The sequence below is a fragment of the Xiphias gladius genome, chromosome 19 (genome assembly GCF_016859285.1).
Source record: "Xiphias gladius isolate SHS-SW01 ecotype Sanya breed wild chromosome 19, ASM1685928v1, whole genome shotgun sequence".
In the NCBI taxonomy this organism is placed as follows: Eukaryota; Metazoa; Chordata; class Actinopteri; order Istiophoriformes; family Xiphiidae; genus Xiphias; species Xiphias gladius.
Window position 1 is genome coordinate 30,090,984 of NC_053418.1, and position 23,319 is coordinate 30,114,302.

Below are 23,319 nucleotides of genomic sequence, written 5' to 3' on the forward strand. Positions count from 1 at the left end.
TGCGGTCGCGGGCAGAGCAGTTCCCATACCAGGCAGTGATGCTGCCTATCAGGACACTCTCCACAGCTGAGGAGTAGAAGGTCTTCAGGATGCAGTTTGAACCTCCGCAGCTGTCGGAGGAAGTAGAGCCTTTGTCTGGATTTTTTGAGTATGTGCTTGGTGTGAAGAGTCCAGGTGAGGTCCTCAGCAATCTGTACAAGGAAGTATTTGAAAATGGAGACCCTCTTCACATATTCTCTGTTGATCTTCAGTGGGGTGTATCTACTGACCTGCCGTTTCCTAAAGTTCACGTATGTTTTTTATTAAAGATGGATAACAGAGAATTCTTCACTCAGCAGTTCCTCTTAGCTTTAATATTGTAAGGAGTACGATCTAGATCTACTCTATATGAAAAGTGCCCTAAGATAACTTCTGCTATGATTTGGCGCTGTATAAATAAAATTTAATTGACTTGACTTAGCTCTACAGGTTGTTTTAGCCTTTTTCAGATCCTTGTTTTAATTTTTACATCCCACAACTTTACAGTTTTGGTTTATCCTACATCAACCTGGTTTCCAGCAGCAGTAGCTGTTTTTAGTGAGAAAGCACTGATAAACCCACTGTACACTACTTGTTCAACAGCAAACGGCAGACAGACACAGTTAGAGACTAGCTGGTGCATATAGTGAAGCATTTAGCAGCTAAAGAGCCAGATATTTCCCTCAGGAGCTGGTAGAGTCCAAAAACAGAGATAAAATGGAGAATGAACATTGGACCTAGATTCATCAGGTGGACACAAATGAAAACCACTCCAAATGAATGATAATGTTGCACTATGTCTGCTGGATGTGGAAATATTGTTTGCTAACAAGTTTGACTTCTCAACTAAAAAGCTGATGACATGTCAATGTTGTATTTACAGCTTATTTGTGCTGCCCCAAATGGCCAAAAACTTATGAGGATACATTTTGTGGCCATAGGCATAATACTATCATGTCTATGCATCAGGGTAATACTTTACTCATCAGAATCAACCAGCTACTAAGACAAGTATGTCAGTTTTTATTGTTATTAAGTATGGAATATTTTCTCTCCAGAGTGCATCACTAATGAACAGCGGCTCCCACCTTTAATTTGTTCTGCAGCAGAACCACATTAAATTAAAATATGTCATATAATGTTAGTGTATGTATAATATAATTCAAATTCAGCATCACATGTTGCCAATTTCTTTATTGGCAATTATTGAATAAACTTATTGGCTCTCATTTGAACCAATATTTGTCTCATAAGTAATTTCTGCTTGCTCTGGTCCTACATTTCACCATGTAACATGCAACAGAATGAATGTCATGAGGAATTCCTGCTGACAAATAAAGCCACAAAAAGCTTGCTAGGACATGCTTTACTCTTTGGTAACTTTGGTAAGACTTTTATCGACTCTTATTTGAACCCATAAATACTGTTTGTTCATGGGTGGTTGAGGGGGAATTCCATAAAGGCCCTGAATCTCTCTGTGTCCGGCCCTGGTTGTAAGTATGACAGAGCAGAGGAGCAGATAGAGGAGGAGAGGCGCAGTGACCTGGACCGCCGCCTCTCCCTCCCGCCTTCAGGACATCCATTCAACCACCCGGATAAACACTCCACCTCTCCTGCTGACATTGTTACAACATGTGAAAGACAACCAGTCAAGCAGTGAAGGTGTGTACGAGCTTATGGCGCTGTAGTTCTTTGGGGACGACGTATAATTTAACGAGAGATCTTCAAACTCTGCAGCGGCGGATACGATGAGCAGCGTCTGCTTTACTCTTCATGGTAAATAATTAAATAATTTCACTTTGAGGCCAAAACGCAGAAAGTTGCACCCAGATTCTACACGTGCCATAAATGTGTTCTTCTAACTTTGGTCTTGTTAGTTGTGTTTTTCTGTGCAACCACAAAAGCTAACAACCTTGTGCATAGATCAACTCTGCAGCATGGATGCTTGTCTCTTTCTGTTCGTGTAGTGCTGCTACTGTGCGGATTCCTCGTGGCGCAGCAGCGGCTGCTGCCCGGGTCCTGCAACTTTGAGCTGGGCACCTGTGGCTACACGTCTGACCCAGAGTATGGCAGCTGGAGCATGAATGAAGAAGGTACAGTGTCATCATGAGCTCTGCATACTAACAGAATAAAAATGCTGGGAATACTGCAGTATTACTCATACTGCCATTGATATATATACCATGATGAAACCCACCTATTTGTAATCGTACAGTGGCGTCCAAAAATCTTAGACCACTTTCCAATGTCTGGTTGAACACAGGAGTCACTTACAGGCCATACATACAGTGGGTTCCAAAAGTCCAAATTCCTGAACCAACTTTCCCATTCAAGTGAATAGGAAATTGGTCCCAACATTCTGAGACAGTCTCTGACTTTCGGACCCCACTGTATGTATGGCCTGTAAGTGACTCTTGTGTAGAACCAGGCGACAGATATTCTGTAACCACTTATAAGTCAAATTTTAAACATGTAGAAATATTAAACAAATTGAAAAATAACATTAAACATACACTTTCTGAACTGATTTGGCCAGTTAGACAGTGGCCACTGCAACAGGTCTGAGCCAGATGTAAGAGTGAACAATGAATTATTGCTTTTAATGTTGATATAAGCAATGAAGAAGAGAAGAGGCAACGAGAGAGTAGTGAAATGTAACCACAAACCAGCATACAAGAGATAAGTAAGTCAGTGGTTTGTGAGCATTTCTGATGTGTGTTGACCCATGACTCCTCATCAGCATCATAACTACCTTTCAGGACACAGAAGCCATGTTCTTTTTATTTTTTCTGGAAATTTGGGGGATTTTGCCAATTGGTGAGTGGAGTATACCAGTAATGGCTCTAGGACGCGCTCTGAGCAAGATCTGATAATGTGCCATTCCCACCACAAAAGACTGCGTGACTGTTATTTCTAATCATAAAATATTGTTCAACTGGTAGGTGGAGTTCGCTCCAATAACACCCAATTACATCAAAGGCCCTTGTCCTGTAAAATCAGCTGACCGTTCAATGAGTTGGGAGGAGAGTTCACACTGACCTTCTGGAGGAAACTGTTGCTCTCTGAGAGGCAAAAATATACATTACCCCAAATATTAATATATAGCACTGCAAATTTTTTATATAGAGCCACAAATATGCTTTCAATGGCAGATGATGTGGAATTAATATTTCAGGAAAGACTGTCACTGTGTATAATGTGCATAAAGTTAGATTAGGAAACAACACACTCTAAGAGCATGTTTGATCGATATTTTTTTTTTTCAATGGTTGATCAGAAGTGTTAGGTTAGTCATATAATGCGTGCAATAACGTCTCTACTGTAATGAGATATACAACTGTCTGGTGCTTATATGATGCACAAACTGATCAGGTCCCGGGACCAGGACCAATTTATTTTTATCTCCCAGATGAAATGCAGTTTGGTGATTTGCTTAAATTAAAAATGTCAGCTATATGCAAAATGATCACAGTGTAGAAAATATTATATTATCACAAGTGCATACAAAACACAAAAATTAGCTAATTATAGCTAAATATTGCCAAGTTGAAAGATTCAAAATAATTACTGAAAGTACCTGCTCTGTTGGAGCTGTGCACAAATACAGTGTGTGCAGTTCACTGGTAAAATTAAAGACTGCAAATTAAATTCACACATTGACTGAAAAGAGGACTATATACATTCTACAAACACGTGAAGGAGCGAAACTATGCAGTACATCACAAGATAACAAAGATCAGAAAAAAGTAATTTAGTGTACATTTAGTGTAGCAGATTATATAAAATCATTTTGTAACCCAGTAATCATAAATAATCAAATCAGACAAATCAGTAATCATTACACTAAAAACACCAGGTTTCAGTACAGCTGGAAAACCATTAACTGATGATTAACAAAAAAGCAGAGAAATCATTAAGTACCTTGGCACCTTAAGCCAGTTTGTTTTAATTAATAGAGGGAGACATTCATTTTTAAATTACAAAGATTCTGAGTGTGACTGCATGTGTGTGTGTTTGTGTGTGCTTGTTCTTATATCCTGGTGGGGACCTTTACACCTGTATGCACACCAACCCATGGGGACCCATATCACGGTGGGGACAAAAATTGAGGTCCCCACAGATATAGACTGCTTTTTGAGAGTTACGACTTTGTTTTTCGGGGTTCAAGTTAGAATTAGGTTTAGGTTAGGGTAAGGGTTAAGGTTAGGCATTTAGTTGTGACGGTTAAGGTTAGAGTAAGGGGCTAGGGAATGCATTATGTCAGTGATTGTCCCTATGGGTAGAGTGGAACAAAGGTGTGTGTGTGTGTGTGTGTGCGTGTGCGTGTGTGTGTATGCTTTTGAGTCAGTTAAGACTCACCGAGATGGATAATAAAACAAAACCAGGGCTTTCCTGTCATAAAACAGCTCTTTGAGGATATCCTGTCGATGGACTCAGTGCCAGAGGTTGACATTCGTTGCTGATAATACTTTGATATAATAATAACACATTATAACAGATGGCTGCAGACTTGCATTTTCACATTCATAGTCATGACTTAGAATTTTCCAAGTTGAAACAGACTATATTCTGTCTGTTTTTTTTCTTTCAATTTGGACTGAATAGTTGCCCTCACAGTGTGGTCCGTGTCGCTCCTAACTGCACTACTGTCCTGAGGACGTTATTGATAGCCACGTGTCTCCTCTGACACACATGGTGTTACCTGCTGTTTCCTTTTCAGTAGAACTCACTTGTGACAATAAAATGATTCCTCACTGGTTTCCCACAATGCCAGCATTATCAACTGCATTTTCATAGGATGCCTGGCTGTTCTTCATGTTTCAAAGACACATCTGCAACATCATTACTTATGAATGATTAACAAAACTACTAATCTCATAAAGCTGGACTAGAGAAGGATGTTGACCACAACCTCAAACCAGATGTCTGAGTTCATCTGCCTGCTGTCTCAATATGTCTTGTGCTACTCAAACAGTTATCATGTCACTTTAGCGGCTTATTTTTGGAGTCAAGCAATATCAGTAAAATGTATTCCTTACCGTTAAAATATTGAGTGATGAAGAGGGATTGAATACTTTTTATGAGCTCCTCCTCAGTATGTGCAGTTGTCAGATTTGCATTTGAGCAATGGCTAATGTGAGTTACTAAGGAAATGTAAACTGTCACTGGATGTTTATCCAAAGTTTTCTGAGTTCTTTAGAAAGGAAAGTTGCTGTAAGCTGTGTGGTTGTCACACTCATTATGTTATTTGATTAGTGTGTGTGTGTCTGTGTGAATGTGTGCATGCGTGTGTGAGTGACACAGAAAAACAAGCACTTCAGAATAAATCAGTGTATTGTTTGGAATTAAAATTACCATCAATTAAACACAGATAAACTCCCTTTTTTAATGTTTCTAAAGCTTCTAATTCCTTAATCGCTGCTCTGTACATTTGATACAAAACAACTACTGCAAACTTTCAAGTAGCGGACAGGGCCTTTTTTTACCTCAACTGCAGAGTGGTTATTGGAAAAAGGGCTCATATTTTAAGCAGGCCTTTATTTTGAATTTATTCTGTTTTATACACATATTTGATCGTATTTTGGTAAGAAGCCTCTCATTTTTTGGAGCTGCTCCTGTTTTAATTTGCTGTTTGCTATTAACTCAACACTTTGTCCTTATTATCATTTGAGACTCAGCCTTTATATTAATACCAGCTGCATCTTTTTGCGAGTGAAAGCCTTTGAACCTTTTTATTAATGATAGTGCAATTACATTATCAATACAGGTTTAGCCTAGCCTTCAATAAGAATCAGTTGTTAGTAAGGTGCAGTTTGGTTGCACTGAGACTCTTTCACTGAGTCAAATACAATGGAATGCCAAACCATAATATTGCAGGGTAGCAGTGGAAGTAGGTAGGCTCTGTCGTAGTTTTAAAATTTTTAGGCTAGGAGACAAGAGTGACATGATACAAAATGTTAAAAACTGGATACACAAGGTGAAACCAGAGAGAGATAGAAAATCTGTCGGTTAATTTGGTGCTGGGACTGAATTCGGTCTGGGTAGGCTGTTTGAAATGTGGTCATTCACACATACATGTTCACATTTACTTTAAACACAACTGCACAGATCACACAACTATACGTCACTTGGATACACCAGAGGTGTATGGTATGAAGGTATGAATGCGCCACTCTACCTAATCATTAAAGCTTTACAGTACTGTTAGTAGAAAAACTAACAATGACACTGACGTTCTTTCAGAAATGCAAGTATTATGCATTGAAAAATAGTAACTGATTATATGAACACTCATAGAATGAACATACACATGTAATCAAAACTACCCAATCTAATATGAACTATGAATTAATTTTGTTGTTTGCTGAATGTAACATAAAATAATAGCATTACTCTTAAAATATTAAATAATTTTCTCTTAACATCACAATTTAAATCTCTAGGATTATGGCTTTTCTCATTAAAGCACAATTTTATACGCATACTTTTATAGCATTTTTTGTAAAATTATTACTTTATTCTTGAAACATTTCTTTTCATTTGCTGTTTTCAATGTAAAATGTCAGCTTTATTCTCATAATATCATAACTTTACGTTTGTGATATTGTGATTATTTTCGGTGAAAAAGTACAGTTTATTATCATTATTATCAATTTTAACAAGGCTACAGCTAAATTCTTAAAATGACTTTTTTCTGAGGAAACTCCCTAAATCTCAGATTATTTTTTCACCAATAGTGGCCTTAATAGTTTGTCAGAATCATATCATCATTTTCTTTGAATTAGAGAAAAGAAGTCTTTTTTCTCATATTATATATGAATTCAGAAATGTGATAACTAGGCAATTAAAGTTGGCCTTACTTGAAATTGACAAACGTATGTAATTACACTGTTACTATTGTAATTTACACTGTAAAATGTGCTGAATGATTTCCTTCATTATAGAAGGGTTCACCATCTTCCACATACAGCGCCAGAAATTCCGATCAACTCCTCCTTTTGTCTTGTTTTCTGCTGGCTGCTCCTCTGTGTGCATCAAGCCACAGAGTGTCCCAAAGCAGCTCCCTCTGTTTATGATCATCTGTCAGCACAGTTTATGTTCCCATTGTTAAGATAAGTGGCAGCACTGTTCATTGTGTGTGCCATCTTTCTTCCAACTCAGCCTTTAGCTTTCCGTGTGTACTAACTGTAGCTAGTATGCTGCAAATTCCCTGTGATACTGAAAACAGAGCTCTACCCCAAACTGAAGCAGAGACCCAGTGTGGTGTGCACCAAACCACTAACCAGACTGAAATGGAATGAGCTCCAGCCACCAGTCTGGTCTTGGAAATGGTGATAGACTACACTCACTGTGGCAATAAACAAGCTCATAAAAAAGAAGATGGGACCATGGTAGTGTTTTCGATTTGGCTGCCATTGCAATGTGGGCTTAAGATGAGGAGGCTGCACCAAAAAAATAACCCAAGGCAGAATTTGTGGTTAAAACCAGGGTGGATGTCCTAGGTGATTATTTATACTTAACACAGACATCACAGACAAAGACGTTGGGCTTTGCTGGAATAGAATAAACATAAAGACAGGGATGGATGGAGGTGGAGAGCTGTCAGGACTTCACTGCTGTCCCACAGACCACCACAGCTAATACTCCAGATCTCCCTCTCTGGACTGTTAATAGCATCTCCCGGCCAGTTTCTGACTTCAGTATGTTGACAACTTAAAATGAAATGTTCTGTTAATATTAGTGCCACTTAAGACTATAGAATACTCCACAAACACACCTCCTCTCCTCTCTTCTCCTCTCCTCTCCTCCTCTTAAAACTTTCTGAATGCACTGTATTACCAAGCATAGACAAGGAGATTTTCCTTTTATCAGGAAGGGAAGTGCTTCAAAGGTGCTAAACAACCCCAGATCAGTGCTGGAGCATTCCTAATTATTTTTATATAAAGGTATGACCCCACCACCCCCTGCCTGTTTGTCTTGGTTGGATTAAAAAACAATAGCCAGGTGGGCTAGCATCAAGTAGGGGAACATGATCATTTGGTAACAGCCAAGATTCTTTGATCATGAAGAGATCTAGATTGTTTGAAAGAATAACATCACTGCATTAAAAATTTGGTAACAAGTGATCTCATATTGAGAAGAGCCCATCGCATTGAAGAACTGGCAGAAATGGCAGGTGATGGAAAAAAGGAGGGCTTAATTATTATTCTGATTTCCAAAGTTGTGGTTCTTTTGTTTAACATACAATATCACTAATTATGACAGGGATATGACTATACTTGTGGAGTAAGTGGTTATCAGTAGAGTATGGATGTTCTGGGCCTAGGCCAATTTCATTTTGGGTTGTATCATGAAAAGCAGGACCCTCTCTAACAAGAGTGGGTGGGATTAGAGACCAGGTGAGGTTTATAGGGTCATGCTGGGATGTGAGTCAGAAAGAGTTAAAAGCTATATATTTGATAAAGTTTGACATTGGTTTCCTAGTTCCCCTCCAGTTTAGGTGTAAGCCATTGGATTTATACAAAACAGACTGTCCAAAACGTGTCGAAAAAGCTGATGAAACCATAACCTGTTGCTGTACAGACGTTCTGCAGCCATTGATGGGCGCTAAACAGCAGGCTGAAAGGTCAGCTGCATTGTATCATCATTACATAAATTATCCACCAGAAGACACTGCCAAGTTTATTTTTTCACTGTGAACCGCCTTGCTCACATCTTGGCCAGAAATCTTCAATAAATATTGATGGAATTGAAGGGATCATTTTTAAATTAAACATTAAAACACATTAATTAAACCGTAACATTGAACATAGGGTTGTCAAAAGCATCAGTTCTTCACGAGCCCCCAATATTAATCTGTACGAACCTGTACAAACCTATTCTAGTCTCAGAATGACCTGACTGCAAATGTAACTGTAATGGAAATGGAGAAAGGAGATGGAAAAGGAGAGCAGAGACAAGTCATTCAGGACAGCCCCTTAGTCCAAAGCAGTACCATGCAGATCACTGTTCCATCACACTCGGTTCTACTCACCCCTTCAGTGTCCCCAGCATTGGTGCTATGATTACTACTGAAAATGACTAAACAACTCATGAACCAGACTCTGGCACTGCTTCCTCCACTGATGTCCAGTGTGCTCACACTTTGTCTTATAGCACTGTCAGCAGCCACACAGAAGAGACGCTCCATTGTGCTCTAGGATTTTATAACTGAACTACGATCGGGATACAACGCAGGCTATGAGTTAAGTGTGGGGTGGCAGCCCCACCGCTGTGTAACTGGGCAGCGACCATGAATAATATAGTATTTTTTATAAACCTCTCCCCCATATTATTTGAAACATCGGCTTTGATTCTAGTTTATATTAAGTAATTGCAAGCTTTCTAGTGGAGTAAAGTGTCCTGCATCAGACTAACGACTGTTGATGCCAAGCACCAAGAGTGAGTTTGACTATTCTTTTCTACCTTTTTTCTCTTCTGATGGTTGATCGGAACTGCTCATTGCCTGGAGAATCATAGTATTGGATAATTTGACTGAATTTGGTGACACTTGTGGCTTCTAATGCTGGTGACTGCCCTCTTTAAAATCTCTCAAATTCCAACCAAGAAATACTGTTCTTTTTTTCCTCATTAGCCCTTTACAAAGAGATATTAAGCCATATTTGCACACTAACTCTCTCCCAGCCTGGAATCATTCTTCCTGTCCATACACACTCCAGTCTCATAAATTTGAAATTTAATTCCTAAACACCCACACACTCAAAGAAAAACCCTTTGAATTACATCAGTAACTGCTTTTTGGGACATGTTGGACAATTAACTCTTGTTTAAGACACTGATATATCTGAGGACAGCTTAAGAACAAGTTATGATAGTTATGGGACATTAAAATCTTTCTTTTGATGAAATGTTTTCTTTATTTTTCTAAAACGTGAATGAACTAAAGTGTGTACGGAGATGGTTTTGTGAGAACATTTTTGTTAAAAGATTAGATTGATTTCTTTTGTCCTGAAATTTGTTTGAAAAGTGTTTTGAATGAAATAAGGTATGCTCAAAATGACAATTGACTTGTAATATCTTTCTTAAGAGTTAAAATTAAAACTTGGAATTATCTTTACATTTAATGTATTTTGTGGCGTTGGGTTACACAGAAAAGTTAGGACTAAACTGCACCCTGGAATTTTTATGGACTTAATTGTCTGTCTGATGCCCAATTTTGATAATTATTGTACCTTCAGGCCTTTAATTGCAACGCAATACTTTGTTTGTTGCACTATTAATAATGTCAAATTTGAGCTGAATAAAAACAGAATCTAAGCAAGGGCCATGTGCTGTATTTTAACACATTTTGAACAATCTGAGAGGGAAACACGGATTAAATTGGATTACTAATCCAATTTAATAAAGAGGCTGTTCAGACTCTTGAAACATTGCTTGACATACCATAGATATTTACAATTTTTAAAACTCACATTGAAAAAACCATGAGACTAATGGTTTAACTGGTAAGACTGTGCAGTTAAATGTGCTTCCACAAAAAGTGAAAGAAATATGACAGAACACAGGTGTGCTGTGCACACCACTGAATTGCCAAAAACACACCCTTTTCTTGTACGTAATACCGGTAGGATATTGGTCAGATATTAAATAAGGACATTTTATCCACTGAAATGTGACTTATGTTATTTGCCCTAAAAATACTGGGGGTGGGAGGAACGTCTTGGTTTTCTATTTTAGTGTGGCGACCTGTGACTGTCCATGCTAATTCTGCTTTACCATATTAGCAAGTTTAGTCACAAATGCACTGTCAAAGTAATTATTATTTTGTCATTATTTAAAGGATAAGTTTGGTGGGTTCTAGTGGTGTTTTTCTTAGTCAACAAACAGTAAATTCATAACCATTTGTTACTCACCAAATATATAATTAACAACATTTCCTGATGCTGATTAAAAAATGTGATTCAGTCAGCATTATGTCACAAAATGTATTTACTGTTGCAAATTAGTTGTATATAAACATGGTTTCTAGGAGACAGGTTTCTTCTATTTATATACTGTATGTGCAGTATGAAAATCAATGGGCTGCTCAGTTCTGTAATCCAGTTAACATCAAGTCTGCAAACATTTTTGGCACAGTTATACATTGTTGACCATTGCGTAATAATGCATCGTACGTGCAGTTTGATTTTAGAGGTCTGCACTGTGTTACCTCATAACATTAAATTTACAAAATTAGACTATAGTAAAATTAGACTTAATGAGTACTGTGTCCATTAAGATCCTTCAAGATTGTTTCTTAGGTGTAGTTCAGTGATGCCAGATTCAGAGAGTGATTGATACATTCAGTGAATAAAATGGCTGATTACAGTGTATGACTGCAAGGGAGATCCAGTCATGTCAGTCTGCTGATCACTGTGACTGCAGCCTTATATTGTCTTTTCTGCATATACTGGTATGTATGAGCCATGGAGAAGCAGGCAGGCTTACTGCTTCTCAAAAACTTCCCCTGCTACTAAGATTCTCGATGAACTTCATTTGACCATATAAGGGATTACAGATGGAACTGTAAATCCCCCTGCTTCCCTTCCCCAACCTGATTTAGAACTGAGGGCACTTAAACCATCTCTCCATAAACACTGTTTATATCCACTGAATTGCTGAATTTTCTGCTCTTAGACTTGGATGAATGGCTAAAAAGACTCAGCTGTTTCAAAGGGAAGATGGAAGCTCACTTTAGGGTTTCAGTCTTTACATATTTACCTCAGAAAAGGCATCGTCTCTCTTTAAATTCATAATATGGCCAGCAAGTTAGACACATATCCAAAGCTGTGATACATCTCTAATGTGCATTTGACACTTTACCTTTCTATTGTTCATCTCAATACATTTTTGTTTCCTTCGTTTTGTTGTTCCTCCTGTTTTTCTTGATCTTCAGTGGTGCAGTTTGTTAGCACTCTGTACTTACCATATATAACACTACACTGTAGAGCATTGCTGAGGCTATTTCAAGACTCACCTGGAGCAACATTTACCATGGGAACTAAAAACTAAGAACTTCCTATTAAACATCATCATTGCTGCAGTACTGCACTTAACTCCCTCCATGTCTTCAGACTTTTCCTATGTTAGTGTCTAAATTATTGTGAATTGAGCATATTTTTCCATTCAGAATGAGTTCACGTTTAATTCATATTAATATATCACTGACTCTTGAACTAAAAGACAAGCCTATCAAACAGATTTGTTGTTGATCTCAAATGCAGGGGGCTGTCTCAGTAAATAGACAGGTTTACCATTTTAGACAATCAAGTATATGTGCACAGTCAGTAAGCAGAAAACACATTGGTAATATGGAATTATAGCGTATCTCTGAACATTTTAACTTAAGTGGCACAGTGACTCAGAGGTTAGCATTGTCACCTCAAGGCGTGAAGGTCCTGGGTTTGAATCCGAGTGGAGTTAGCCTGTTCACCCTGTGTCTGCATCGGTATCCTCCCACAGTCCAAAGACATACAAGTTAGGTGAAGCTGAAACTGTAAATTGCCTGTAGGAGGTAATGGGCTTGTCTATATGTGTTTTAGTCCTGTGATAGACAGGTGATCTCTCCAGGAGGAGCCCTTCACCCAGTGCTTGCTGGGTTGATGACTTTTCATCACTTAACCACAACAACAAAAAACTAAATTACAATAAGTAGTTCTCTCAAATAGTAGAAATGACTGTATCCTGTTTTTTTTAATACATTAGTTCACAGTGAATGCAACCAGGACATTTGGCAGTGGTCAACAGAAAACTAAAACATGTTTAACATAACAACAAGAGCATCCTGACAAAATTTTACTTTGCCACATATACACTCCTTGCTATACAGTAACAAACAGTGGCACAGGTGAAACTTGCCTTATTGTGTTGCTCTACAGCTGGAATTTGGTCCAGTCAATGATCTTACATGAAACAAAAGAGTGTTTCATAATATCTGCAATGTTTTATGCTACATAGGCTAAGAGTGACAACTGTTGCTAATGATTTATTTTTCTTGATGACCACAACTGAATTATCTTATTATGCGTCTATTTTGTGGCAATTTGGCAAATGTATTACTACTTTCTGTGTTCTTTGACAGTTTTACGATGTTCTCTTCTGGGACACCCCTGTCTGTCAAGGCTGATCTTTTTGTTGAATCAGCTTTGGACAGGGCCATGAAGTACAAATGCCCATTATACAGACAGAAGATAATGACACATTCAAGTCACAATTTTCATGATTTTTCCTCTGTACGCCAGCACAATGGATTTAAAATGAAAACATCAAACTGTGACTGAATTATAGACTTTCAGCTTTAATCCAAGGGGTTTAACTGTTTAGGAATTACAGTCATTTTTATACATAGTGCCTTATTTTCAGACTGTATGTGCTTTCTTGAAAGTAATTGGACAATTGTCTGATAATCAGATTCATTGGCCAGGTGGGGCCTGTTCCCTCAGTATTTCTTGACAAATTAAACAGATAAAAGGTCTGGAGTTGATTCCGTTTTGAATTTGCATTTGGTAGCTGTTCATGGGAACTCTCAATATGTGGTCCAAAGAGGTGTCGATGCAAATGGAGGAGGCCATCATTAGACTGAGAAAAAAAAATCTATCAGACAGATGGCAGAAACTTTAGGAGTGGCCAAATTGGTACATTCTTAAATATAAAGGAATGCCTTGGCATGGTCAGAAACACCAAAGTCCTGGAAAACCATGGAAGACAACTAAAGTGGATGATCGCAGATTTTGTTCCATGGTGAAGCCAGGTTAAGAACACTCTCAAGGAGGTAGGCATATCATTGTCAAAGTCTACAATCAAAACACGCCTTCATGAATGTAAACAAGGAGGGTTTACCACAAGGTGCAAACCATTGGTAACACTCACGAACAGAAAGGCCAGATTAGACTTTGCCGGAAAACATCTAAAAAGCCGGCCCAGTTCTGGAACAAGATTCTCTGGACAGATGAAACCAAGATTAACTTGTATCAGAATGATGGGAAGTGAAGAGTATGGAGAGAGAAAGTGAAAGGGCTAATGATCCAAAGCGTACCACATCATCTGTCAAACATGGTGGAGGCAGTGTTATGGCATGGGCATGTATGGCTGCCAATGGAGCTGAGTCACTGGTGTTTATTGATGATGTGACTGCTGATAAAAGTAGCAGGATGAATTCTGAGTGTATTGGGCTCTTCGGCCAAATGCTGCAAAACTGATGGGATGGTTCTTCACAGTACAGATGGATAATGACCATAATGCCAAAGCAACCCAAGAGCTTTTCAAGACAAAGAAATTGAATATTCTTCAGTGGCCAAGTCAGTCACCTGACCTCAACCCATATGAGCTGCTTTTCACTTACTGAAGACAAAACTGAGGGCAGAAAGACACAAAAACAAGCAGCAACTGAAGACGGCTGCAGTAAAAGCCTGGCAAAGCATCTTAGGGGAGGAAACGCAGCATTTGGTGATATCCATGGGTTCCAGACTTTAGGCGGACTTTAGGCGGACTGCAAAGTTTTTTCATCCAAGTATTAAAAACAGTCCTTATACTTATAATTATGTTGGTTTGTTCAATTACTTTTAAGCCTCTGAAAATGAGGGTCTAACTTTAAAAATGTCTCTAATTCCTAAATGGTTAATTTAGGGGAGGCAAAATTACGAAAATTGTGTCATTGTCCAAACACTTCTGTCCCTAACTGTAAATATGATCACCTTTAGTTATCGTTACATTATGTAAAGCCACCGGAAGATAAGTGGTTAAAACATAAAATATATCTGCACAGCAGCCTGTATAATATTCATATGTACTGTATATGAATATGATTTATCTTAATTTTGTTGTCACAGGGCATTTTATAACAGTGGATTCAGCCCTCTTGCACGACCAGGAGCAGGCAGTTCTTGTCAGTCCAGTTCTGAACCAGCAGGACTGGAGCTGTGTGAGGCTGGTGTACCAGATCACTGGACAAGGGTCCCTGCATCTCCACTTCAGACCATACAGTGATAACTTTGACTACCGACTCTGGACTGCCAACAAAGCCTCTGACAGCTGGCTCATCGCTAGTGTGGACCTACCCAACACCACCATCCCCCACCAGGTAGGGATGGCTGTAAAGACCATAAGTATAGTGACTCCTGTTAGGTTTCTTAGATAAAGTAACTGTTCCGTCTGACTTAATCTGTTGCATTGTGAAGTTTGTTCCAAGACAAAAATAAATGTCTTGTTTTCATCCATTCAAATATCCGTTGTGCCACTGTAAATACAAAGTAATTACAAAGAATAACATCTTGACTTTGTTGTTTACTCCTGTATGACAATTGTGTCTTAAACACCGCTGTGATTTGCTTAATCTTCATGGCTTTTCAGATGAGGTGGAAATGCAAACAGGAATGTGCAAAAGGGACTTTTGGTTCCTACTTTAATTCCTGAATTGAGATTCTGTGCTTCCATAGTTGCTGAAACTATATGGATGTTAAGGGGTATAAATGTTCTCTCCCCACCCTTTGTAGAGTGCACAAGACACTGCACTATAGTGCAAAGCATCACTGCTTAGTATGGCCAGTTTTACAGGTGTGGCTGACAGTCCAATATACTTTAAATCCACAGGGGTCTGTGCAGCAATACTTTCTCGCTATACAAGATCTTCTGTAGAGTTTCACTTAAAAGAATTCTAACACTGATAAGAATCCTTCATTCTTATCATGGTTGGATATAAAACCACAAATCACGGATGTCTTCCACGCAGGTTTTGTGTAACTGTAGAGCTGAAAGAGATCAGCAGTGGTGGACTTCAGTACAATATTCAGTGCAGTTGATGACAACATTTTACTTCAAAGAAGTGTGTAGGCCTAATTGGCTCCAGATTTCTCCTGTGTCTGATACATTCCAGGGCATATTCTGCAATTCAGCCAAAAGACCAAAACATATCAAAAGTAAAATAATGACTAACATATCAATAGTAAATGTTTTAATTCAATACTCATACACCATATAATACCATATAACATTAGATACACTCAGCAGATTATGGTAAAAATGTTTATTTTTTCCCAGATAACATTGGATACACTTAGTAGATGATAGTAAAATGTTTATTTTTTCCTCTACATTTCATAAGCTTTGATATCATAGTGGTTGTGTTAATATTTGGAATTTCATTGTTTTTAATTGTTATGTATGTATGTACACATTTAGTATGCATGCATTTGATGTTCTCTGGTTTTCTTCAAAGCAGATTGTTTCCATTAGAATTAATTGATATATAAATAAGGTTTTGCTATCTAATCCAAATTTTAAAAAAAACACCAACCCTCCTTAAATACAGAGTAAGTTTGAGGCCAAGGCCCACAAACACTATAAAAGAAGCAATGATGTCATCTAAGCCACATTCTAAATTTGACTTTTGTAACAGTCTTCTCTGGAAGGAACAATTCTTAAATTGAATACAGAACCTAAGAAATAATGAATGGTATAACATAGTATTAACCTAAAACTCTGTAATGGAGAATCTGAGGTTGTTCCACATGCCATGCTGAGGTATGACGGGAAAACAGAACTACATCATGTGGGTACTAGTAATTGGATGGCACAATTATCATAAGTTACTAAAGAATGGCTGTAGACTGGTGTTTACAGCTGTAGAATTAGTACTTGCATTATGGGCCAGTGCAATGACCAGACTACAAGGGTTGTCTGTCTGTGGGCAAATATGAATACATTTACAGTTTGTAATTCACTCAGTTCATTCCATAGACTTACAACGGCTGACCAAATTTTAGGATTTAGTGTTCATTTGCATTTTAAGGACATGACGACAGTTTGAGCTGATGTCTTGATGTGATTTAATGTGATGTGTAATGTGATATGTTATGATACAATAGGGTGTGATGTGTAATTGAACATAATGTGACGATTCAGGCCTTGTCCATATGTTTATGCATTTGCATAAGAAATATGAACAATATTTCATAAGTCAGACTAAAGTACTGCTACCTACCTGTTCACTGCCTGAAACATTTAGTCATGGCACGCTTACATACGGAGGTTTGTTTTTTTTAGAAGAATCCTGATAATGTGAATGTGTATTCAGCAAGCACTTTATTAGGAACACCACAGTAATAATGGATAGGGCCTTTTTTGATAAAGCTTATCGTTAGGGCTGGCTTGGAGTTGCTTTGAACCATCCCCTAGTCATGCTGCTATAGGCCTAGACTGCTGGGGGACTTCCCATGATGCACCAAGTTCCTCTCTCCTACTCTTCCTCTCCATCTCTATGCATTCATATCCTATTAATGCTTTTTACTAACCTGACTTCTACTCTCTCCCGTAGTTTTGTGCTTTCTCGTCTCTCTCCTCTCTCCTCCTGTCGCTTTCTGCAGGTATTTCTGCCTCCGGAGCTGCAGATTCTGGATCTGTGACTGTAAACCACCTACTACAAATATTATTATTAGTCTTAATATTATTATGCATCTTCATGTGGAACCTCCATTCTTCCATTATGCTATGAGTCGGCCTCCCTTTGCTCTCAAATCAGCCTGGGTTCTTCATGGAAGTTCTTCATGGAAGAAACATTCTTTTGAGATTCTGGTCCATGTTGACACATGTTGCATCAGTAAAAAATCTGCAATACTATCATATTTAATAGCAGTCTAAAAAACTCATTTATGAATTATGAGTAACCTATTTTTTTTTACCGTGAGAAGTAAAAGTCTGAAACTTACAGCGCAAGATGTGCTCTGTATCTGTGGTTATTTTAAGGTCTCCTTGCCCAGAGGTGGGTATATGTTGTATACCTGCACACACACACCATGACACCCTGTACATTATGTGTGTGATCTACATCTGTGCTGCTTGCTGTTGCACATCTGATTCAGGCCATTTGTGTTGTTTTTGAATTTGCTATATAGATAAAGTGTTGTGACATGATTTGACCTAATGAAAGAGAAAAGGTGTAGATGAATGTTCTTACATAAATTGTGGAGGTGACTGTTGAGTGCACACATGTACTTTGATGAGAAAACATGTACATGTATGAATCTAAGCTCACATGTGCGATGTGCCCTGAATGATTCTCCATAGTGATGTTACAATGGTGTGATGTAACGTAACATGATATGACTCTGATGTAATATGACTTGAAATTCACATTGTTCCTGAGCTGATGTGAAAACGGGACATGACTAGTCATAATTTTTATGTGACTTGACATGATTTTGGTGTCAAGTAATGTGTAATATAATTTACTGTAATTGCAACTTGATGTGAGGTGACTTTGGTGTGACATAATGCGACATGATGCAATGTTGGTGGCTGCATTCAGGCACAGTTTGTTGGAAAGTGGTTTATTTTTTCCTCCACAGATTTTGCTGGAAGGTCGACCTGAACGTGGCTCAGGGAACAGCTTGGCCATCTTTGAAATTCACATTGTTCCTGGTTACTGCATAGGTCAGTGTCACTTTATATCAAGTGCGATGTTTCACCTTTGATGTATGATCTGATCTGAAACTTCATTTATTCATACAAAATATGTAAGACTGAGTAAGGAATTAATGGCTGTCTTTGCACTCTGTTACCAGAGTGTAATTTTGAGGAGCATCACATGTGTGGCTACAGTAACAGCTGGAACCCAAATGTCAACTGGTACGTTTGGGGGAGTATGGCAAGAGAACCTGAGTCTAACCAGCTTGAAAACCACACCAACAATAACCAGAGAGGTATATGCCCCCCCCCCCCCACCAACAAACACACACACACACACACACACACACACACACACACACACACACACACACACACACACACATACACACACCCTTGTTTTACTATATTTATGGGGACCCGTCAGGCATGATGCATTCCCTAGCATTCGTTTACCCTAACCTTAACAATCACAACTGAACACCTAACCCTTACCTTAAACCTGATTCCAACCTGAACACTAAAACCAAGTCTTAACCCTCATACAGCCATTGAAACTATAGTGGGTATAGGGGGTTACCAGTTTTTGGACCCCAAAAATATAATAAAACAGTAGTTATGAAACATTAAAAGCCATAATGAAACAGAATCTGAAATAGCAGTTTGAATTTAAACTAGAACTATACTCACTTGGTCTAATGTGTGCATAATATACACTTTGATTCTGCTGGGGAATATACTATACAATAGAAATGTAAGTTAAGCTTTGATTCCAACAGCAACCGAGTTTAACTGTAAAAAAGTATCAAAATGTCCACAGAAACTTTTTCAAGCCATCACTGCAGCATAATCTTTCCTCTCCACTGGTTTCTATGTTTAATGTTTCAAAATCTCTGAATGCACATTTTTTCCAACAATGGCTAAATATACAGCTTTCATTGGTCACCAGTGTGGTTAGCCGTTTATGGCTATAGCTCCCAACTGCTTATTATTTTGCAGTATGCTGCACAGTACTGAGGTCTGACTGCTTCAGCTGAAAGGCCCAGTAGGCACAGTGTGAATTTTGCTCTAGATATGAGGAAGCGAAGGAACAGTTTTGACTGTACAAAATGCTGTATACCTGCATGGTCTGATATTTGAAGGAGCTAGAGGAGTTTCTCAAAAATTTTTTTTTATTATCAACATGAAATAAATCACGTGACAGTGCTAATTCTCCAGTTAGAAGTGTGGACTTCAGTAGTTGTTGGGAAAATTCTCCATCTTCAACAGCTGCCTGAAGTTGCAACCAGGATATTCAAATCAGTCTCATAAAATCATAAGTCTCATAAATGTTCAACCATAATTTTTGAAATTTTAATTAACAATTAAAATGATTAAAATAAATGAAAAATCTAGTAAAAATTATTGGTGTTTGAATTTCAGTTAGAATTATTTTACAACCAGATCTCTAACACTAGTGAAATAACAACATAATTAAGACAGCTGAAGTACTTTGTTGACAGAGGATGACTTTAGATAATATTACAAAAAGAACAGCAATCACTGCCATTTATCAAATTATAAAAGGGATTTATTACACAAAGTATTAACCATACAGCTAGTACTAATCAAGCATAACAAACAAAGCGCACTAATGGTGAGTCCTTGCTGCATGGTGAGACTATATAAAGATGCCCTCAGGCATGCGAAGTCCCTACATGTCTCAGGGTTTATGCAGATCACTGTCCACATAAACTTGTGTAACATCATCTTTTATGTAATGTAATGTATTCTGTTGTCCATCTCCATGACTGTCAGTCCACTTGACTACCTCCCACCTTAGTCATGCACCAACGCCCAATGTCTTATCTTAAGTTATTCACAGTCCAGCACTGCAGCATTGTTGTGATTCTGGATTTTCTGCAACATGTGGTTTATGTTGACATTGAGGATTTGTAAGATGCCTAATTTTGATTTCATATCAAGCCAAGTGTTCTTATCAAATAATTGTATTACTTATATATTTTTATTACTCTGTAAAGCACTTAAATTTAAATAAACTTAAACTTGGACTTAAAACAGGTAAAATCCCACTGATGTATTCCATCTAATTTACATAATTACAAATTTTATAGACTTTTTATTGTCGTTATACTGAGAGGTGTTCCTAATATTTTGTCAACCTTAATTCATATACATGTGATGGACAAAAAATTAGGAACACTTCTCAGTATAACCAAGTACACTTCAACAGCACCACAAATTACAGCCTCCAAAATGGCCATTACAATAAATCATCAACTCTTTCAAAAAGATTCAATAAAAACTGAACATTAAAATCCTCATGAAGGAGGATTTATTGGAGGCTTGTTGTATTAGACTACATTACTTTTATCTATGTGTACCTAATAAATTGGCAAGTTAGTGTAGATTCAGAGAGAGATAGAATGTGTAATTGATTTCTCACAGTAATACAGTGTGACTTCCATTCAGCTGCATCACCAGATTTAATTGTATATGGTTTAAGACATCCAAGATCTAGCTGTTGGTGTTGAACTCTGTGGCTTGTGGTTATCCACCTCTGCTTAATATACTTAAAAGCAATAACATAGTCAGTGCTCATTGCAGCCTGTAACAAAAACAGAACACTGATCGAGGTGTTTGTGATTCACTACGCATGAGTCATAGTGTTACTGTGACATCCAGTCATAAATATCTTTTTCGTTTGCACAGTGTTGTGACAACCTTTAAAGCCACTCACATCCTATAAATGTTACTGTATCAGCCCATAACCATGTACCTTCACCTCATCTTTATCTTCGTTGCTCCAGGCCACTACATGTATGTGGACTCTGTGTATGCCAAACACTTCCAGGAAGTGGCAAAGCTGACCTCACCCGTCACAACAGTATCAATGGCTGGCTGCCTGTCCTTCTATTACCAACGAGACCAGGAGAGGGGAAACATCTTCTTAGTTTTCACCAGAGACCAGCTGGGGCACTATGAAGAGATCTGGAGGCCAGAGGTTTATGCTACTACTGGCTGGACTCTGGTCAACGTTGACATCAAGGCCCCACATCCGTTGGAGGTCAGTATTGGAGCTAGCATGCACAGTTACAGTGAGATGGTCAGTTTCATATGATGTTTGGACTGAAATGAAAAAGGTTTAAAGGGTAATTCCATTTTATTCCAAAGTGGGTCTTATTTTTGTTCTTTGTTGATTATTTCTATCCAAGTTGTGACATCACTAAGAAGAAATCCAATGGGACACAATCAGTCTGACAATCAGACAGGTTGGAAACAACCCAACATTTCATTCAGATTTTCTAAACCAATTTATTTTAATTTCAAAGTAGATAAAATGTTAACACCCCTCATTGCACAGGGACACTGCAAGTATGCACAACTACAGTTAATGCAGTAGGTCAAAGTTGGGGTGTGCTGGTTTCACACTACAATTATTGTGGCCAAAAATATAACGGGAAATGGTATTATCACAATATTTATTGACCTTTCCTGAAATACTACCATAGAGTTAAAATGTAGCTCAATGTCTCCACACTATGTTTCCCTTGGTTTTTAACAGTGAACTGTATAACTTTGGACTCTGCAATCGCATTGTTGGACATTAGCACAATAAAAAAATTTGGGGATTATTAATCAGAATATTACGCATACCAAATTTAATTGCATGCCAATCCTCAGATAGACCCATTCTTTCCTGCTACTTTTGAGGCAACTTTGAAAGAAAATAAACTATACATTCATTTATCCTGCTAAATACAGAGATGGACTCCTAAGGTTCCAGAGATTAAAATGAAACCAAGAACTATATATATATATATATATATATATATATATATATATATATATATCATTATTGCCACTGACATATTCATAAAATGTGACATGCAAACTAATTAGATTGAATTGAGTCATGCTACATAAACTCTGAATATTACATATGATTACATATGTTAGAAAAACATATCAAAGTTAACATTTGAGAGAATAGATGCTTTTCCTTAAGTTGTATGAAAGTCTTTTTGGTCAACATAACAGAGGAGGAAAGAGCGTTTGTGTATTTGTGATTGTGTGCTTTTACTGGATCCGTTGTCCTGTCAGTGTTACCAGATCTCTTTAATTTGAGATTCTATAGTCATCGGTCCCATTATGCCTTTTAGAATTTGAGCTGGAGAAAAAGATGGCCCTTAGGTGCTGGTAAGCTGTGGCTTTCAAAACACAATTTCCCATGTCTGTTTTTTCTTTCGGGCATAAATTCTGTCCCTTTACTTTGCAATGGTGGCATTTGGTTGCACCTTCTTGCCTCCAGATGGTGTCAGGGTCAGGTATTGTAAAACACACTGCTGATAATAGACGCCCTGGAATGCATGATGTGTATTGGGATCTTGCTGATAAAAGACCGTGATGGACTTGAATTCGTAGAGGGAGGAAGCGGTTGTCTTGGTGGTTGGGGGGAGGTTTAGCTTGATGCTGGATTTGTGGTGTGCAGCACTTGGCCTTTTTGAGCTGACTGTGTGTTTGGTCCTACAGCATAAAAAATAAAATACACTTAAAAACATCATCAACACGAGCAGGTTGTTTGTTAAAAGTTTAGGACAACTGACTGGGACTGACTTTGAATGGAGCATGGGGTCTGTTTGTGTTAGACTTCATGCATCGGTTTATGTTTTCATACATTTTCTGAATTCTTTCGGGTGTTAATGGTTAAAATAATTTTGAAAGCACCCCCCCTCCAAAAAAAAATGCACAGAACATAATAGCAATCGGGTAATATTGGGCTACTACTAGCCACCAGCAACAGCTGCTCCTCTACACACTACCAACTCAATACTATTAGAAAAATGCAATAACACATGCATT

General features: G+C 38.0%; 1 protein-coding gene across 2 annotated transcripts in view; it reads left to right on the forward strand.

Annotated features, from left to right (window-relative positions):
• Nucleotides 1-1,548: 1,548 nt before the first annotated feature.
• Nucleotides 1,549-23,319, forward strand: part of mamdc2a (MAM domain containing 2a) — a 56,367-nt gene continuing 34,596 nt past the window's right edge. For both annotated transcript variants that reach the window (XM_040155069.1, XM_040155070.1), the window contains exons 1-6: nucleotides 1,549-1,794; nucleotides 1,986-2,111; nucleotides 14,886-15,136; nucleotides 18,399-18,483; nucleotides 18,615-18,752; nucleotides 21,267-21,523. In XM_040155069.1, the coding sequence (XP_040011003.1) occupies nucleotides 1,767-1,794; nucleotides 1,986-2,111; nucleotides 14,886-15,136; nucleotides 18,399-18,483; nucleotides 18,615-18,752; nucleotides 21,267-21,523 (885 nt within the window). In that variant the 5' untranslated portion in view covers nucleotides 1,549-1,766. The remainder of the gene's footprint in view (nucleotides 1,795-1,985; nucleotides 2,112-14,885; nucleotides 15,137-18,398; nucleotides 18,484-18,614; nucleotides 18,753-21,266; nucleotides 21,524-23,319) is intronic.